Genomic DNA, 13650 nt, shown 5'->3' on the forward strand with positions numbered 1-13650 from the left:
TTTCAGGTTAAGAACGGACCTCCAGAACGAATTAAGTTCTTAACCTGAGGTACCACTGTATAAGAGTCCATTGCATGCTGCACTGTTAGTGCAGCTGATTTGCTTTGGGTTTGTGTCTGAAAGCATAAGCCAGCTCATAAAGCTCTTATGTGGACCAGCTACTATATAATTAAACAGAGGCACACACGACTCTCGGGATGAATTACATTACCACTACTTGCTACTGAATTTAGTATCCTGAAAAAAACAACCATGCCTCAAATTTGTATTTAGAGCACAGTAAATCCCAGGGCATTGTAGCTTCAAATCTCCTGCTCACAGTTTTGGATTATTGCGTGTGGTTTCTGTGTATTGTGACTGTGCCGAGATCCAGCATCACATATTACGTATTCATTTACCCTGCCACTGCCACAGAGGAGAGCAAAATGGCCTTAATTATTCATTCCGAATGTGGATTTTCTTCTTGACTACGTAAATTCATTTGCAAAATGAAGTGAACCAAGAAATAATTGTGATTTACTGTGAATGCGGAGTTTCTAGCTCATCATCTTGAGCTTGTTTCTCAGATAACTTTTTAAATATTGGAGAAGTCAGAAGAGAGGTATCAGGCTTCTACTGCTCTTCAGAAGCCTCCTGTACTTCATGCAGATAAAGGCTATGAAGAAGTGTTGGAAGTGGAAGATAAACACAAGCAGGGTCAGGTTTGAGTCAGAAAACTGCATTGCAGTGGACTCCCTCCACAGAGCCAGAGCTATGGGGGTTGGGAGTGGACTAACTTTTTTTTTTGCCCCAGGCAAAGCCTCCAGAGGGGGCGCCATTGAGACTCCCAGCCTGTGTGTTGGTGTATGAAATGTGTGTGTGGGGGGGTGTTTCAAACTGAGTCTTTGACCCGGGTTAAATAAAGCCTAGTTTCGCCCCTGTGGTCCTGGAAGTGGCAATAAACAGCACACTGAGTTTGTGGCCATTTTACTTTTCTACAGTGTCCCAGAGCACTATGGGAAATAGTTGCTCCAAACTGCCTGGCATTGAGGGTCCCAGAAAGGCTTCACTTTCCCAAAGTTGGCACATGCTGACATCGGGCTTAGATTTAGGCACATACAGAGAAAGCCTTGGTTCTTTGTATAAAAGATCTCCTGTGTAAAGAGCTGAAAGCATACTCATGAGCTATGTAAATATTTCACCCAGATAAACTCAGCCTGCTTATTTTGAGTTACCATGAAAGTTCATGCAAAATCAAGAGTAATACCAGTGCCACCAATATGCATCTTCAACTCAAGCAAGTTCCCCAAGGTTCAATATTTGTTGCTACTTCCCACATAGAACTGATTACACACTGGCCCTAGCATAAGCAATATAGCAGAGAACATAGCAAGGACGTACTCTCACAGTTTAATTCACACACAATGTGAATGTTTAATGTGAATGTTTAATAAACCATAAGTTGCCTCACAGACCAGCAAACATGATATGCCTTGATTCTCCAAAGCTTGGTTTTCCAGCTGCTTGTCTCATTTATTTGTAGCCTTATGAGCAGGGAGGTGGCTCCACACAAATTGATTAGGCAAAGTTGTTGGAATCAAGCATAATACCAAACTACAGTTAAAAACAAGCCATGCTTTGTCAGCCAAAAACAAACCATGGCCGCATATCATGGTTTGCCATTAGGGAAAAAAACCATGATTAATCTGCTAGGCTAGGTTCAAACATTTAACCAAAGCATAGTTAAGCTAAACAAGCCATGGTTTGGTGTTATGTGCAAATGAGACCACTGAAATAGCATGAGGCAAACTTTGCAATATTTTAGTTCAGCATTATAGACTTTGTTTGAAAGATATTATTCCAAAAAAGAATACCAAGCAAAATTATGTAAGAACAAGGCAACTAGAGAAGTGGGACTGCGTAGATGAAGTGCATTGTACACCTCAGGTCTTGGATGTGGGCCCAGAAGTATTGATTTACTTTTTAATGTAATGCATGTTTATGTGAAGTAATTCAAAATTGTTCTATCAATGCAAGCTTGTATAATATTATTAAGCTCCAAAATTCAAGAACTCTGTCAGCTTTCTGTAGAAGATATATTATTCTGATCCAATTTATAAGTAACAAGGTTAGAATAATTAGGGTCCAAGAAAACTATTCTTGGACGTACTTTCCCTAAATTAAAACAACTCAACAGAAAAAGGCCTCCGTTCACTGTTTGCCTTGGGTTGTGGTACTGGCTTTCACCAGTGCAAAGATGTTGCACTGGTTGCATTAAAACAAGTGTATAAGGGCTGCCCCTGGATGTCTTATCGTTAGAGGCAAAACAGAAAATGCTGCACCTGCCGTGTACCCACACATCCACTGCCTGCAGCAGCGGCAATGGGCATGAGGGCAATGGACATGCAGCAGAGCAGGCGGCCAACAATTGCCAGAGGCAGTGAGCAGCATGTTGTTCAAGAACTGGATTTGCCACCGCTCTCAGCTATCTGGAACCAGCAGCCCTGAGACAACTGCCTCACCTCATGGGCAGGCTGGCCCTGCAGTGTATGTATTGCAAACACTAACCGTTTATGTAAATAGCTCTCACATGTGCCCAAAGAGTTATTTCTGAACGAACCAGCAGTAAATCACACGAAGTAAGTGAAGTGAACTCTTTATTAGTAAATCACACGAAGTAAGTGAAGTGAACTCTTTATTAGAAAACAAACCAGGATCTCCATAGGAGTATCAGGCCTAATGAGCACAGCAACTCTTCTTCAGTAGGACTTGCCCCCATTAAGCAGTTGCTAAGACTGAAGGTCCCCTCCTCCCCAAAGCGGCCTAAGTCCCCACCTTTCCAATTTGAGACTGTGCCTGTGTGCCTGTCTTTGCTCCTCCCACTTTATGACTCTCCTGGTTCTGGGAGACTGGGGAGAAGAGCTTGTCGCGGAAGAAGGGGGAGACACCCATGCCTCTTCACCAGCCTGACTCATCTCTCTGCCTCTTGACCTCCCTCATCACACTCTCCTATGGCTTTAACCTCTGATTCTGGACTGTTCACTTCACTAAGCCCTGTTAGCTCTTCAGCTTCTGACATGTCTTCCCAATCTTCTCCTCCTTCTCCCTCAGACCACTCATTGTTGTCTCACCACCAATCCCTGGGCTCTTAGCCTTCTTCCTTTGAGGGTTCCCCAGCTGCTTCCTCCCACCATTTCTCTGTGTCCAGCCAGTCCATGACAATTCTTCAGAAGGGTTTGCTGTCAGGCTTCTGTTGTTTGAGACAGCCATAGCAGTTGCAGATATACTGTGGTTTCTGGTAATGGTGGACATCTGGTTGGCAGTGTATGGGCTTCCCAAATTTTCATGCTCCTGAGTCCTCATTGTGATGCTGGGGAGAAGGAGCACACCCAGAGATGGGTCCAGGATCCCCTTCCCCAACAAATTATCATAGCACTATTCCTTCAGGTTCTACTATCACTATGCTGATCCATTATTAACTTACGAGTATCTAGAATTAGCTTGCATGCTTCCTAACAGATTTGCAATGCTGCTCTCACAGTCCTGCCCACTAGAGAAGAGTGTTGCCAAAAGGCGAATGTATTCAGAATGGAATGTCATTATTTCTTTTTCTCACATTTTCAAATACTAACACCCCCATAAAAGTCAAACCTCTCAATTTGTTGGTTGTGTGATAATGCCCTTTATCTCATTCCTAAAGGATTCCTTCCTACCATCCAGTTGATCAAAGCACACAATGCTGATCAAATAAAACATGTGCTGTTAGGAAAGCCAGTAGTCACAAACATGTTGTAAATGCTAAGTTCAGTATCTAAAATCCATACCACCCCACTTTCTCCATGTTAACTTCAAACCCCTTGAATTCTAATGGATCCTATCCTATCCTATCCTATCCTATCCTATCCTGTCCTGTCCTGTCCTGTCCTGTCCTGTCCTGTCCTGTCCTGTCCTATCCTATCCATAGCAGTGGGTCTCTTTCCCTGAAACTGTTGTCAACATTATAGCTAGTGAGCAGAAAGGTACCCAATGCAGATAGCTATATATAGCTGCAGATAAAAATGCTGTTGTGAATCGCATCCATAGCAACACACTACCATGCTGCAAAGTACAAAATCAGTAAGGTCACAAAGATTTAAAAATGGAGACTACAAGAGCTTAGGTTGGACAGTTACATGAGAAAAACTGATAGAAAAAATAAAACCACTGGATTGGATTGAGACTTATTCATGTTTAAAGTAGAGCCATTAAAATCAATGATTGGTTTACTCCAAGCATGAATGCCAGAATCCCACCCATTGGCCGCATTCAAGTGTCATAATAAACCATGGTTTATTGTGAGGGGAATGGACCATGCTCAGGCTTACACAACTCCCATTCATCCCTGCTTCTGGCACAGCTACAAGAAGGTATTCAGAAACTTTTGGGTGCATTTTTGATTAACCACAGGTTGCCATTTCATCCAGCTACAACAAACTGTAGTGTAAAAATAACAGCCTACACAACTACTCATACTGCTGGGGAAAACAATGCAGAGAAATAAGAAAAACAATCAACTACAGTGGTACCTCGGGTTACAGACGCTTCAGGTTACCCATTGCTTCAGGATGAGAACAGAAATCACGTGACAGAAGCGGGAGGCCCCATTAGCTAAAGTGATACCTCAGGTTAAGAACAGTTTCAGGTTAAGAATGGATCTCCAGAACGAATTAAGTTCTTAACTCGAGGTACCACTGTATTTTGTACATTACAAAAGCTTGCATTGCTGCTGGTCTGGAGATTATTCCTCCTTGTCACAGGCTACTGTGCAAGTACAAATTTACAAATTTGTAGCGAACAAGCGTAAAGTGGTAGTGATAGTGACTTGATATTATGTTCAGCTAGGGCCAACCTGAGATACATTAAAACATGAAAAAAGAGGAGTTTTGATTATTTTGTGTTTAAAACACACTGATCGCTATACCACCGCACAGGCTGTAAATAGCAAAGAAGATTAGAACACACTGGAACACAGAGTAGAATGAGATTAGAAATGACATTACAGGTTTAAAGGCCCTTACCTTGCCACCTGTCAAAGAGACACACACAATACCAATTCTCCCAAAAGAGTTGCAACAGACTAGAGAAACCAGTACAAGGCTCTTTTATGAGGCCAGAGACTGCAGTGCTCAGGTGGATGTGTTATTAGAACAAGAACCAGAGTTGGGAGGGTGCTAGGTTGGGTTAAAGGTTCATACTGTATATTCACAGGAGACTAAATAGATTGTAAAGTAAAAATCCAATTAGCAAGTCTAACTGTAAGAAGTTGGGCTTTGAAACAGCATCAACAAATTGTATTAGCAACCAAGGAAGGGATCAGAGCAAAAATTTGAAAAAAGCCTATTTATGCAATTGATGGATAAACAAAATGCAAACATTTTAGCTGCAAAACATTTAAGATTTTGCCTATACTTTATCTCAACTTAGTTTGTCCCCAATCATTGCCTATTTTTAGAAAATATTACAACAGGATATAAAATGTTACCCACAACCACATTTTACACACAGGCAATTAAAACAGCCCTTAAACGTTGAAAACAGTCCCCATTTCACCTTACCTTAAACAAATAAAGCAAAATATGTCATGATGCTTGGCTTTCCCTTCTCTTTGTCCAAAGTATCATCAATTCACAGTACAAAAAGTAAGTAACAGAAATGAAGGGAGCAATTATGCCCCCCACTGGATTCTCCCTCAACCCCCTACCAAGACAATATTAGTCTTATAATCAATTCCTTGGAGGGGGGTGCAAAAGCAACAAAATTCTAATTACAGGAAAGACACTTGATTTTCTTTGCTCTGCAGTCATAAGATGTCAAAATGTCTAGACAGCTTGAAAAAGAAACTTTGACACAGCACCCTTTCTTGACAGAGTGGGGGGAGGAAGAAAGATAACAAGCTTCTTACACATAAGTCATCCCTCATTACTTAAATTGAGCAGAAACATGCAAACTGGTCTGCAGCTGGAGTGAAATGGGAAGCTTGGGACATATTGAAGAATTGTCAACAGCCCATGTTATACTGATCGTGACTTATTTTATTGCTTCTAGACAGCTGTATTTCCCAATTTCAATCAATAGTGGCCTGAAGTTAGACTGCATTTGCACATGTGAACCAAATTATGCAGCAAGTAAATGCACATTCTGTGCTTTGAATAAATTTTGCAATATATTACAAAATTTGTCCAAAGTTACTGAGTTTGATCAGAACCATTAGCATGGGGAGCCTTGAAGGCTTGAATCCTGACCACAAAATATCCTATTCAAAGCCCACTTTGGTTTCCATGCATTTATGTGATTTTCTACACATTCCTTGGCAGAGAGGGGATAAAAGCACTTGGGCACTTTTTGCCTCCAGCATTTATCTCTAGCAATGATTACTATATTTAAAAAAGAAAAAGAAAGTCATCCTGCTTAAGAAGCCAAATCAAATGTCAGATTCTTTGGCAGGTCACAAGGCAGAGATGAAGAGCATGCTGAACATTTTTCTGACTGCAATTCCTAAAAGCATAGAATTCTAACAGCCAGATTTCCTTCCTTCAATAAGTAGTAGCAATAGTCAACATTTGTGAAACACTCAGATGCACTGTAAAGACTGCACTGCACAACAAGCTAAAATTATGATGCGGAAATCTGTGGTCAACAAGAGGGATTTAAACTTCTATTGTTGTACACACAAAAGCAGGTAAAGCCCCATTCAAGCTGAATGTAAATTGGATGACAAATCTCTACAAATATGCTTTTTTGTATCTTCTTCCCTAAGTCTAAAAGAAAAGGATATAAAGATAAGGAGGCTAAAAGTTAACTTTAGGTCAACAAACCCATTGAGTTTTGAGGCCAAAACAAAGTCAAGAAACACCAAAGGAAAAAGACTATAATAGATAAGTTGGAACTAACCTCCAGGGGTCATCCATTCTAACCTACTCTGTAAGGGTGGGATTCTAACTCAGGAAGCTTTAACCAGCCAGGAGGCAAGACAAATAAACCAAAAATAAAATAAAATGAGACATTAGGGAGCCAGCTGTCGTCTATTTAATGGTATGTATGTTTTTGTTTATATGTGTGTGCATGTATTTATATTTGTGTGTGCATACAAGAAAAACCCTTTTTATTAATTTGTTTAATTTTTATTTTAAACAATAAAGCCAATTTTCTCAATATCTTTATTTCTTTCTGTTTAGCTAGCACAAGTAAAAGGTTAAATACTGAGCCCCCAAAATAATCATATCTAGGTAGGCTGGGCCCATTCCTTGGTTCCATCCCTGTGTTAAACAGACTCATAATATTTCAGCCAGATAGTTCTGCCATGTAGGAGTTTCCAACTTCTGTAGAAAATTATCCTCATCTAACACTATGACTGTGTGCAAACGTAACTCTAAACCATGGTTTAGCACTATATGCAGAAGCGGAAACAAAATGCAAGTTACAACACAGGAACAATGAGAGAAAGGCAGTATCAGAGTAGTATGACCCTAAATGTCCCTTGCTAGGGATCACCAACAGGAGGGTGCTATTGCACATGTGTCCAGGAGCAGATGGCTCCTACTGCACTCCTAGTATAACTGGGAGCACCACGATCCCTGACATAGCATCATGTCCACACCAGGGACTGAGGTTCACTCCAAATAAATTATGGTGCTAAGCCAAAGCTTGTTCTTGACTTACCATTTGTGGTTTGGAACAAAACTACCCTCAACCCCCAGTTCTGATATAATACTAAGCCAGGAAGCATGGTTTGTCAGTCCCATTCCCACTAGTGGAAGAGTGAAGCAGCAACCATCTCTGTATTCATAGTAAACTATGGCTTACTGTGACATGTGAACTGGGCCTAGAAAGACTGAAAGAGATGAAGGAGTAACAAATACAAAAAAGGGAGATTTTCTATATATATACTTTCTGCTCCGTTTGAGAAGTTGGCATGTTTTATGCCTCTGCCTTTACAGACAAACTCTTAATAATTTATTGCCTTTGCTGCTTTGTCAATATGACACACTCCATTTGCAAACTCAACAAAATGATCTGTCTTGGGAACTCAGCCAACAAGTGTTTTATGAAGGCTTCAAGCAGAGAAGCCAACTCTGTTAAAACAGCATCCTGTTGATAAATCCTATCCATATAGGTAGAGAGTGTAATGTGAGCAGGAGCTAAAGTGATCAGATCCAGCTATAATAGTGTTAGAAAACCTTTGTTGTTCTTTCAAAGGTTGTGGGTTCACTTGCCATATTTTGTGGTCTAGTAGGCTTACACGATTATTTCTTTTCCATGTTACCTTCTTTGTCCCATGAATTATCAATCCATTCTGTTTGAGTCTGTGTGCCCAGAGTCTTAACATACCCTGCCTGACTTCCATCTTCACTTTGCCCTTGCCTAAACTTCTTGTGGATTTCTCCTATGTAGAATAAGTGAATGGTTACATGGTTGGTTGGTATTTAAGAACTATGTGAAAGCATTGGTGTCCCTTTCTTGGGGTGCCATGCTTCACGTTGTCAATCCACATAAGCTTGCTCACGGCATGAAGTGCTGCATATGAGAATGAACCATCAAGATTGAACTACATATGCACACTATTTCTCAATGGAATCAGTTCACATATTTTTCAGCAATGAGAAACCACAGGTGTACATATATACACAAACCAAAATCTCACTTTTGTACTCCCTTCTCCCTCTTTTCCCGTTCATTCTTTTTCTGTCGCAGTTTTCTCAATTATAATGGCATGTGTTTGTGTGGGGTATGTTGTGTTGTGCGTGGAGGAGTTAAGTGTGGAAACACAGTATGAGCAATATGTCAATACAAAGCTGATGATTTCAAGAATCCATAATCTAAACTAACATTGCTTCGTATGAAAAAGAAGTTACATACAGGGGAAATGTTCTCCTCCTTCTAAATCACTTCTGTGACTTACGGATTTTTCAGGAAGGCCCAAGATAACACCCTCCTCAATGGGTCTTTTTCCTTCTGGTCTCCCTCTCTGCATCATACTTCATTGTCTTCCACTCCTTTACTACGTTACTATGGTGACCTCAACAAAGACTTTGCTAGGCCTCTGGGGCAGAGACATAACCAACAGTACTAGGATCACAAAGTTCACCCCTAAGTGCAACAGCAGAGGAAAGATAGCCATGTGAGTTATGGGGGTTATGGGGCAGGGAGGGGATAAGCAACTATTTGATTGAGAAAACATAAGCAAGCAAACCTAGTTATTGGATCCCATTATTTTGGTGGTGGCGGTAGTGAGGAAGAATAACTGAAGAGACCATCTTGAAGTGGTGGTGCTTCCTATGTGTTACTGTGCTTGCCTTTACAACAATCCTGTAAACACAGCCAGCAGTGGTTGTTGCTCATTGGGGCTGGTGGGGCAGAAGGGCGGGACACCAGTAGGAGTAGCAGGAGCTCGAGCCAATTACAGGCAGAGAGGAATAATTCTGTTTTCATTCCTATTCTCATCCATGCTGAGTTCTACGAGGGAAACAATGGGCCTAAGGAGGAGGAAGCTGACAAGCAGTGCCACCCCCTGGGCTGGTTGTCAGTAAGAAGGCAGGCAGGCAGGCAGGCAGGCAGGCAGGCAGGCAGGCAGGCAGGCAGGCAGGCAAGGTCTTAATAATCATAGAAAAATAATCATAAAATCGTCAAGTTGAAAGGGACCACAAGGTTGGTCCTCTAGTCCAACCCCACTGCAACGCAGGCTTGCAGAGAGCAGGCTGGGGGCACAGTACCCCATTTTCCTAAACAGAAGTCTCCCTTGGGTCACTTTCCATCTCCATTTTATCCATTTAGAATAAAGGTGAGGGAAAGTGGCTTATCTAGGGCTATGCAAAAAAAGAATTTCAACCCATCTCCCAGACCAAGTGCATCAAATATCACCTGAATGTCTGAATAGGCCATCTTAAATGCAACCCCGCAAAGAGAACTTTGATTTGTTTTCAAGCACAATATTTGTAATTGAGTCAATTTACTTCACACATTTAGCTGCCAGGCATAGTGTGGGGGGAAATGTACATTCATGTGTAGACCAGCCTGTGAATGGATTTAGAGCCCACCTGGACCTGGGAAGACAATGCTGGATCTGGGAGACTTTGTACCTGCTCCATTAAGGGGAGTTCAACCCCTTCAGAACAGGCTACACAGTTAATTCCAGGACATGAGAACTACTTACTCCCAGTGTCTCTGTCTTGTCAGGATTCAGCTTTTGTTTATTATCCCTCATCCAGAACACTGGCATATTAAATCCCTGCCCAGCCTCGCATGGCTCAGAAGAGAGAAATAGCAAAGAGCGTTGTCCATGTTCTGAGGGCACCTCGCTCCAAACCCTTCTCATTATTCTCATCTTCTCACAACATTCTTTGCTTCTTTGTGATACCTGAATTGTTCTCAGTGTTTTGATAAAAGTAAATATTTAAATGCATGAATAATAAACCAAATACTACATGCTTGCTCAAAGTGTTTTGAACAAAATCTATTTCTTTTTAGTAGTTAGCTTTCCCCCCATTAACAACATATTAAATATTTTTCTGGAATGCATTGTTACAGTGTTTATTCAAGGTGTTGTAAACTTTCACTGGTCTACTGTTGCATTTCCATATATTCACAAAATTTGCCTGGTTGCTGTTGTTTGCATTCCCGTGCAATTGTCAATAAGTTCATGACTGAATATTCACACAACATAACTGGGACTGTCAGTGCTCCCACATGACAGGCAATAACAATTTATGATATTTGCTGCAATATATGCATATGGTAGTGAGTTTTATAGATGCACTCATTGTGCGTGTAATGAAAAGCGTATCAGTTCCCAAATATATTGGATAACAAACGTTTATTGTTGTATCTCTCCTCCCATTTCTTCTCAGATACACAATCTCAGATTTTTTTTACCCACACAGGGAAATTTTAGAAAAGAAATATATGTGAAACAATATCAGAAAAGGGGAGGGAAGAATGTGGATTTTGCAATAAGTGATGCATACGAAGGAGGATGGACTGCTGCCCACACATGTTCAGAGATATTTCTTGCAGAATTCACATAGATTTTGCACTCTGATACCTTGTTTGTAAGTGTATGGTCAAAACTGTAATGTTTTATGCCATCTCTCTAAGTAGGAAGCTCTCTAGAGCAATCCTTTTTTTCTGCCAAGGACCTCATTCTCTCAGGGGTAAATTGCTGGGGCCTACATGCCACCAATGGCTGGTGGTCCACAGCCAATTATTGACTGTGCCAGAGCCAAAGTATGTAGGGCATCCCCTTTTCTTTCTCACCCCTCTCTGCCATCCCACAATTCCATCCTTGCCAACTGCATGTAATTGACCATAGGCTACCCACAACAGCTCTAGATGAAGACTATAACTGGGAGAGTGACAGGACAACACACAAAGAAGAATCACACAGGGAGGGGCTTCACATGCTGCACTTTAAGGTACATACCTAGCATTTTAATCAACTATCATTAAAAGGTATGATATTAAAGTGGCTAAAAGTAGGATGGCAAAAGCATGCACGCATCATATAGGTACACTGATCAAGAAGCTAACTTTGGCCGAGGCTCTCTGTCAAGTCAAGGGCACATTAAGCAGTAAATTCAGCTTTGTTCGTATGCTATGTGTAAAATGGCTGGTGGTTGCAATTCATAGGAAGAGTAAAAGAGTAAAGAATGTTTTGATTTGCAGAGAATCTATGCTGCACAGTTATTTCTGTTTTTTCACAGGGAAAAGAAATCCAGCATGAAACAAGTCATTGTGGAAGAAGATGAAAATGAAATAGATAGGGATGCCGCTAACAGCCAGCTCGTGGGGGTAAAGGAGAAGGATTCTCCTGTCCTCAAACTCAGTGTGATGTTCAGCCCCAATCTGGACAGTGAAAGAGTTGACAGCTCCAGTCCTTCCCCTTCTCCTGTTGAATCCCTGAAGAAACAGAGTGTGTAAGCATTGTTCACAAATGGATTCCTTCATAACCTTTAGAGCAGCCTTCGCCAAATTGGTGTCCTCTGGATGTTTTGGGCTACAAGTCCTCTCAGCTCCAGCATGCAGAGCCAACGCTCAGAGACGATAAGAGTAGAGTCCAACACCATCTCAAGGGCATCTAGCTAGGGAAGGCTGCTTCGCCATTTCTTATATGTAGCTGGCACAGCACAATTTTGCTCCCATGTCATTTTTTTAGAGCCTTTTATAGACCCAAGTGAACATAAGTATCCTAACACCTGCTGGTTAGACATGAGCTTTATTCTACTGTACCCACACACCTGCAAAGGTTTTACATCGTTAACGTAAAATTGTGCAGTTTGCCATCTGAATGGCTGACACCTCAATCATGTTTGCATTTACTTTTGGGGACTGTTCCTCCACTGAAATAACGAAATCCACCCCTTCCTGGGTATATAACTGAAGTTGATGAATTGCCTCGTTCCCTTTGTCTTTTAAGAATGGGACTGTGAGGCAGCCATATGCCCTTTGTCTCATAATGGGGTAGAATAAAAAAAAGGGGCAGAATAAACAAAAGTAAACTGGGAATGATGTTTGTTGGGCTCACAAGGAGGGATGCTAACCCGAAAAGATGATGTAAAGGAAGCCGCAGTTCGTGCACCTGTGCAGCTCAGGAGCATATCTCTCTATTTAGTAGGTCCCGTTTTATCTAAACAGCTTTCTTTCCAAGCATGCACTGATGGAATTGCAGCCTCAGTAATCAAGCAGGAGAAGGAATATCAGCTGGTGTAGTTTGTCATTTTATGATGCTAGAGGAAGGCTTTGGAAATGAGAAAAACTCCCAGATTCCTTCTGCTATGCAACTACTAAACTTAACCTTACCTTTCAGAAGTTACTTGTAAAGAAGTTAGGAGTGATTGGCTTTAGCAGGGGTTTGCCTGCAAAAGCTCAGCTTCCAGCCATGCTTGTAACCTTTGGGTTGAAATGCAAAATATGCTTTCTATTTCTGAAGGTTTTTAGCAAGAGTTCAAAATTATTGGTTCTACCACCCCTTTATTTGCCTTTATCTAAGAGATAACATGGCATATTTTTGCTGTTTACACCTCCCCCCCACCTAGCAACCAAAGGCTATTGAGCACAAACAAAACCACTCAACTTGCTGTTTGTGAGATCAAGTGGAATAAATGAGAGACAGATGGAGGCAGGTAGAAAAACCTCTTAATCTTAGAAGAGCCAAGATATCATAGGAATCCCTGAATGCTGGAGCCAAAATAAGCTGACCCCTGAGTTGTGAGGAGGAGGAGTAAGAAGGAGGAAAAGAGACTGGAGGCTATCGAACAGAGGCCAGAATAGCAGGCCATCTGTAATTATTCCAACCTAGGAAGAGTCAAGATGGGCTCTGGGGAAACTGTATTGATGCAAGAACAACAAGACATTTGGGTGCATTAGACTGCAGGTGAACATCTCAAAGAATAAGGGGTGAATGCATTCATTTCAAAGCTGAATTATGGAGACTGGTTTACAGCCAACCTTCTTCCTAAGGGATAAGGAAAGAGAGGGCATTTTCGGTCATTGTGTCCCATCTGTAGAATACCCTCACCAGAAAATCCTGTCTGATGCCAACTTTGATGTAATTCCCTCCAGTCCCCTGCAAAATTATTTTTATTTGCCTGCGGCATGCAGTCTAAACTGGGTTTGATTTTGGCTTTATCTGTCTGCTGA

At 41.4% G+C, this 13650-nt stretch overlaps 2 protein-coding genes across 13 annotated transcripts in view; one reads left to right on the forward strand and one right to left on the reverse strand.

Moving 5' to 3' along the window:
- Window positions 1-13650, reverse strand: part of RASSF7 (Ras association domain family member 7) — a 113215-nt gene that overhangs the window by 80806 nt on the left and 18759 nt on the right. For 3 of the 9 annotated variants that reach the window (XM_083757267.1, XM_083757263.1, XM_083757266.1), the window contains exon 1: window positions 8918-9007. The exons of 4 other annotated variants lie outside the window; for them this stretch is intronic. The gene's annotated coding sequence lies outside the window, so the exon portion shown is untranslated. Of the gene's footprint in view, window positions 1-8874; window positions 8898-8917; window positions 9008-13650 lie in introns of those variants that run through there. 2 more of the 9 variants (XM_083757269.1, XM_083757268.1) reach the window with 2 other exon arrangements.
- Window positions 1-13650, forward strand: part of LMNTD2 (lamin tail domain containing 2) — a 78980-nt gene that overhangs the window by 31488 nt on the left and 33842 nt on the right. For 3 of the 4 annotated variants that reach the window (XM_083756819.1, XM_083756820.1, XM_083756822.1), the window contains exons 1-2: window positions 9012-9136; window positions 11715-11927. In XM_083756819.1, coding sequence (XP_083612945.1) covers window positions 9027-9136; window positions 11715-11927 — 323 coding nt within the window. In that variant the 5' untranslated portion in view covers window positions 9012-9026. Of the gene's footprint in view, window positions 1-9011; window positions 9137-11714; window positions 11928-13650 lie in introns of those variants that run through there. The other variant, XM_083756821.1, reaches the window with a different exon arrangement.

Source organism: Podarcis gaigeae (genome assembly GCF_964106915.1).
Source record: "Podarcis gaigeae genome assembly, chromosome: 1".
NCBI lineage: Eukaryota > Metazoa > Chordata > Lepidosauria > Squamata > Lacertidae > Podarcis > Podarcis gaigeae.